This window comes from Zerene cesonia, chromosome 10 (genome assembly GCF_012273895.1).
Source record: "Zerene cesonia ecotype Mississippi chromosome 10, Zerene_cesonia_1.1, whole genome shotgun sequence".
Taxonomy (NCBI): Eukaryota; Metazoa; Arthropoda; class Insecta; order Lepidoptera; family Pieridae; genus Zerene; species Zerene cesonia.
In genome coordinates, this window is record NC_052111.1 from 7,779,139 (window position 1) to 7,784,772 (window position 5,634).

General features: G+C 33.8%; 2 protein-coding genes across 2 annotated transcripts in view; one reads left to right on the plus strand and one right to left on the minus strand.

Annotated features, from left to right (window-relative positions):
- The window catches only part of LOC119829483 (probable peroxisomal acyl-coenzyme A oxidase 1), a 5,627-nt gene extending 4,006 nt beyond the window's left edge, over positions 1 to 1,621 (plus strand). Inside the window, exons 7-10 of the mRNA XM_038352006.1 lie at positions 256 to 361; positions 801 to 953; positions 1,119 to 1,235; positions 1,475 to 1,621. Of these exons, the coding sequence (XP_038207934.1) occupies positions 256 to 361; positions 801 to 953; positions 1,119 to 1,235; positions 1,475 to 1,618 (520 nt within the window). The 3' untranslated portion in view covers positions 1,619 to 1,621. The remainder of the gene's footprint in view (positions 1 to 255; positions 362 to 800; positions 954 to 1,118; positions 1,236 to 1,474) is intronic.
- A 2,711-nt stretch (positions 1,622 to 4,332) lies between these two features.
- Positions 4,333 to 5,634, minus strand: LOC119829538 (retinol dehydrogenase 11-like). The gene has a single exon (XM_038352096.1). The coding sequence runs from the start codon at positions 5,586 to 5,588 to the stop codon at positions 4,611 to 4,613; it is 978 nt and encodes a 325-aa protein (XP_038208024.1). The 5' UTR covers positions 5,589 to 5,634; the 3' UTR covers positions 4,333 to 4,610.

The following is a 5,634-nucleotide window of genomic DNA, read 5'->3' on the forward strand; positions in this document are numbered from 1 at the left end:
ACGGATTCCATACTGTCGCTGCTAAGTGAGTTTCTGTTTTAATGTACACATTGAGAGCTATAGTACCCTCTGAGTAAAAAACATATTAAAATTTATATAAAATATTTCACACATGTCTTTTTTGCTTTTGTTTTGCGCTTTGTTTTTTGCTGCATACAACTTTTTAATACACAAATCAAGAAAAAGTTATATAAATTATTGCAGTCGCTAAATTTGCAAATGTATTCATGAAAGTTAAATTTTGTCTAATTTCAGAAAAATCGCTTTATGCGTCGCTCAAATAAATAAACTTCAGGAAACGGGAATGTCTTATGAAGACGCTTGGAACATGACCTCAATTCAGCTAACTTCAGCGTCTGAGGTAATTAGTATAGTATAGTCATTTAACCATAAACTACAAATCACTTGGAATTGTCTGAGAGCATGACGCAGTAATCAAATTAGGTACAAAAGAAACAATAATATATAACTCTTTCTCCAAGTCGATTATACATTTATTTAGTCCTTACTTAAGAGACCTTCTATTCTTAGTTAACTAGATAACATTCTATATAGATTATATCAATATCCGTGATTTTTTTATATTTTAAATAAATAAATTGACTTGGCACTCGCATTACACAATCTTATATGTACTATGCATATACATGGTGCCTTCATGCGATAGCCGAGTTCATTTCTTAATTTAACTTATGACCATTATAGTTATTTTTACTAAAGTATTCACTAATTGACAGTTTTTAAGTGCGATAAGTCATAACAAATTAAATGTTGTTTTTGATTTCCTTTTTATATCACAGGCACATTGTCGAGCTTTAATCCTATCCACATATCACAAAGAGACGGAGCAGCTGGCCAAGGGCGTGTCGGCGGAGCTGCGGCTGGTGCTGCTGCAGCTCGTGGACCTGTACGTGCTGTACTGGGCGCTGCAGCGGATTGGCGACTTGTTAAGGGTGAGTCACATGCCACGTAACTCACGCTTCTTATTTATAGCCACTGGCTCAAAGGACCAGATGTGTTTTTTTGTTATTTGTTATTCGAGATTGAGTTGTTACTGGACTTGGAGTTGAGTTTGAGTTGGTGTTGAGTTTGAGTTTGAGTTGGCGTTGTGTTCCCAGTTCACGTCGATATCGGAGCGCGACATCGAGCAGCTGCAGAGCTGGTACGAGCTCACGCTCAGCAAGCTGCGCCGCAACGCCGTCGGGCTCGTCGACGCCTTCGACATTAGGGACGAGGTAACCTTATCTATTTTTACTTTACGTACCAAAAGTCACCGTTTTCTAATAGACTTAAATAATTGAACATATTAAAGCTGACAAGGATGTTTAAACAATATCAAAACAATGTTAAAAACTATAGTTTTTCATATTTCGCATATTTTATAGAAATTCTTTATTCAAAAAATTGATAACAGAAAGTTTGTAACTCAATACTTTCAATACTGTTTGATTAATAAAATGTTTATGTGTTTCAGATTTTAAATTCAACACTTGGTGCGTACGACGGTAACGCCTACGAGCGACTCATGGCTGAAGCAATGAAGAGCCCTCTCAACGCCGCTCCAGTTAACGATAGCTTCCACAAGTATCTTAAACCTTTAATGCAAGGAAAATTATGAATAAATAAATAAACAATATTTCAAATGAATTTGAAAAAATTCCATGGAAAAATTACACAAAAAAAACACGCACGTACACACATGCACACTAAAATATGCATACACACACAGAGACACTGACAAATCCATTAGCACTTTTTAATAATGTTTTTTACAAAGAGTAAAGATGGTCTAGAAGTACGGCAAAGTAAAAAACTCGGGGAATTAAGAAAAGTTTGAGCGAATTGGCCTGGCACAATAGGCACAAATCTACATATATATAAAAGAAAGTGGTGTTTGTTACACTATTTATAACTTAAGAACGGATTAACCGATTTCACTGAAAATTTGTGCAGAGGCAGCTTAGAACCATGAGACGGACATAGGTAAAAAAGTTTTATCCCGGAAATCCCACGGGAACGGGAACATGCGAGGAAATCGTTCCTGCGACTATGCAAGTAAAGCCGTGAGCGAGAAGCTAGTTTGAAATAAAATTTATTGTAATACTAATACATTATTGAAATATTAGTACATATATTACAGTAATATTTTAATAATTTTAGAATATAGTTTATTTAACGGAAAACTAAACATAACTTGGGTAAAGCTAAAAAGCTTATAATAAAGGATTAGGCATTTAAGAATATGTTTCCTAAACCGAGTATGATATCATTAGAACTATTCGCCTTAAATATCAAAATTTCCTACTTCATTCCTACAACTAATTCATAACAATGCTATAATAATGACAATCATGCCAACTTGGGGTTTTCTTTCTACAATGGGAAAAGAGAAGAGGAGTAATGTTATTGATGGTTCTAAACCTAAATTATGATTCTAGAAACCTCTGAGATACAATATAAGACATGGAATAGTAATTGTAATAGTATTTTTGTTTAAATCGAGGTAATCGTTTGGAGAGGAGCAGCAAAGTAAACAATTAACATCCACTTCCCCCAAATCAAAGAATGATTGATTAAAAATTTTACACCAATAGCAACGCCTACCCTCTCGGCCACCCGTGATCCCGCCACAGTAATCGAATTTCTTCTACTCTTTCGATTTAATGCGCCTAAGGGGCACCCCACGGAAAAAAACGCGGGTTCGAATCTCGCCTCGTGAATTTTTTTTCTTTTCTTTCAAAATTTCTCATTTATAAAGCATTTCAATGCTATAAAACAAAAAATTAAACATTACACGATTTAAAAAAAAAACTTAAATTGGCACGAAATTTTCTAATAAAATGATCTTTTAACGACTGCACCTATATGTTTTATTAAACCTTTTTGGCATTGCATTTTACATTATTAATTGAGAAAGATAATTTAAAACTTATAACAAAACTACAAAACTGTTTTTACAAAAAGATTAAACATCCGAAAAAATAGAAATCACCTCAGTTTAGCCTAGATATTTTTCGATATTTCCATATTGTAACCAGTGTCGAGATGTATCATATTGAATTAAAAGGAAGTATAAACTCTATATACAGGTCATACGCAAAAAAATATAATTTATAAATGTCGATTAGAAGACCTTTTTTCTCGATTGTAGCAATGAACAAAACAGTTTCTATAAAAGCAACTAAAATAAATTGTAAGTATCCCATTTAAAAATATTAAAAGTACAACACATAATATACTTTATTACAATATATATAGAACTATACATTTTACGAATTTCCGATCCACTTCAAAAAAATATATAAAAATGCTAGCTGGACGCCCGGGTAGTCATTTATAGTAATTGAAATAATATGAACTATCCAATTTTTTAAGTTGGATAAAATTTGATTAAAAATCGGTTGAGTAGTTTAGGAGTCCAAAGCGGACAAACAAAGTGACACGTAATTTATATATATTAAGATATAAGCTTGAATAGTTGCGCTTTTGCTCGGCATGGCCTATTTTGATTCGCCAAACCAACTTATTATATTTTTAGATGCACTGAGTGATAATTAATCAAATCACAATCTGACAGCAGTGGTAAGGACGACAATTAACAATAATTGGTGTCATTAACTACTTCGACATTTATCCTTAACGATTTTAAATCGACCTTGTAAGTTGTTATTGCATTTAATCTATAATCTTATACTCTGGATGAAATGGTTCAAGTGAAAACAATTTAGGTATTTTTTACAAAATAAATAAAAACGAACGGAAAACTGCGTTAGCTTTTCTTTAATTGCTTAGAAACTTCGAAAATTATCCTCAGTTTAATTTTTTTTTTTTTGTATTTTTTTTTTTAATGTAAAATCTCGAAAGTCTAAGTGTATAAAAATTGGTTAGGAAAATAGTAGAAACTCATTACAATATAAAATTTATCGAAGCTTACGTCAGCTGTTTGGCTAGTCCATGCTATGTAAACCTTATGTTTGGTATATTATGTAAGCACTAAGTTATTTACACCAATGTAGGTGTAATGAAATAAATACGTATAAATGTGTTGCTTCTAAGTTATTTAGGACTTTACAAATATTCAGAACGAGTCAATATTAATTGTATTTTATTGATATTTTGTTCAATCACAGTAATCAATAACAAAATAATGCAGTGCTTCCGAACCGATATGACATAAAGGGTTTTATTAAGAAATAACCTGTTTCGTGTGTCTGTTAACTACGCTCGCTGTATAGCGTTCGAAACGTACACGTTGGATAAATAATGGTCCAACCGCGATTAAATATCTTGAATCACTACATTTTTAATACTCGTGAAAATCAAATACCAACATTCATAAAAAATACTCTTTATTTTAACATAATAATACACTAGGCATATACGAAGATCATTTATATATATACCTTTGACTCCGCGGGCGAAGTCGCGGGCGGAAAGCTAGTTGTATGTAATAGTATGTAAAAAGTGTTCGAACTTGACACAGATCAGAGACCTTGCGTCTATATAGGTTCATACAATATGCTCTCATTTCTTTTAACCAATTACCGCACCATAAAATAATTTTTCCGCGCAAACAGTATTAATAAACATTGAATAGATACACAAGTTTTTTAAGCCCCGATAAGATCATCTAAATCTTTATTATCGAGTTGTACGAGCTTCATCGATTGCTCCCATAATTTCTTAACATTGCTTTCATTATAAGCCATTATATGAGCCTTAATTTGCCTGCAGTTAGCAAAATATTCACCAGTCACAGTACCGGCGTCGTCGACTCCCATGTATATGGCTGTTTGAGCCCCTTCATACGGAGTCTTAGCGAAAAGTAGAATCAAACCAATTGCTATAAGACCAAGTAATTCATTTCCGCTTTTGTAAATCCTTGTCGCTGCGAACCCTGGGTCAGCACAATTTATCACTACATTTTTGCCAACCAAGCGTCGTGCTAATTCACGTGCAAACAGAACCAAACACAGCTTACTGTTAGCATAAATTGTTAGCTTTAGTCTGTAACCAGTTCTATTATAATCGTCCACATGTGAACTTGCAATTCTATGGGTGAGCGAGGACATATTTATTATCCTTGCGGGATCATTTTCTGTACCAGTTCGCCTCATTAATGGAAGGAGTAGAAGTGTCAACAGAAAATGCGCATAGTAATTAACCTGCAGTATAAAATTTATACCGTCCTCTGTCATAAAATCACCGGGGATCCCGACACCAGCGTTGTTCACCAAAATGTCCAGTCTAGCCTCCGTTTTCAGGATATCCTTAGCAAATTCCCTTACAGTCTTCAGGGATGATAAGTCTACGTATTTATATACCACATTCTGATTTCCAGACTTCTCTATTATTTCTTTTCTGGCGTTTATTCCTTCATCTTCGAAAGGGCAGGCAATAATAACCTTTGCACCTCGTATTGCGAAGTCTTGGGCTATAATTAAACCGAGCCCTGACGTCCCTCCAGTGACTAGGGCAGTTTTTCCATCGAGTCTTTTTTTCGATTTATACACTGCATTGTTAATTTTTTGATAGACACTTAAACACACTAAACCTAATAGCGCGCTAATTAATATTGTTTCGAACATTTTATCGTCGACAATTGTACGACCAGTATCGCGGACTAACCATCAA

Excerpts from the sequence above, each read along its gene's own strand:
- LOC119829538 (XM_038352096.1), bottom strand. The coding sequence starts at position 5,588 with ATGTTCGAAACAATATTAATTAGCGCGCTATTAGGTTTAGTGTGTTTA.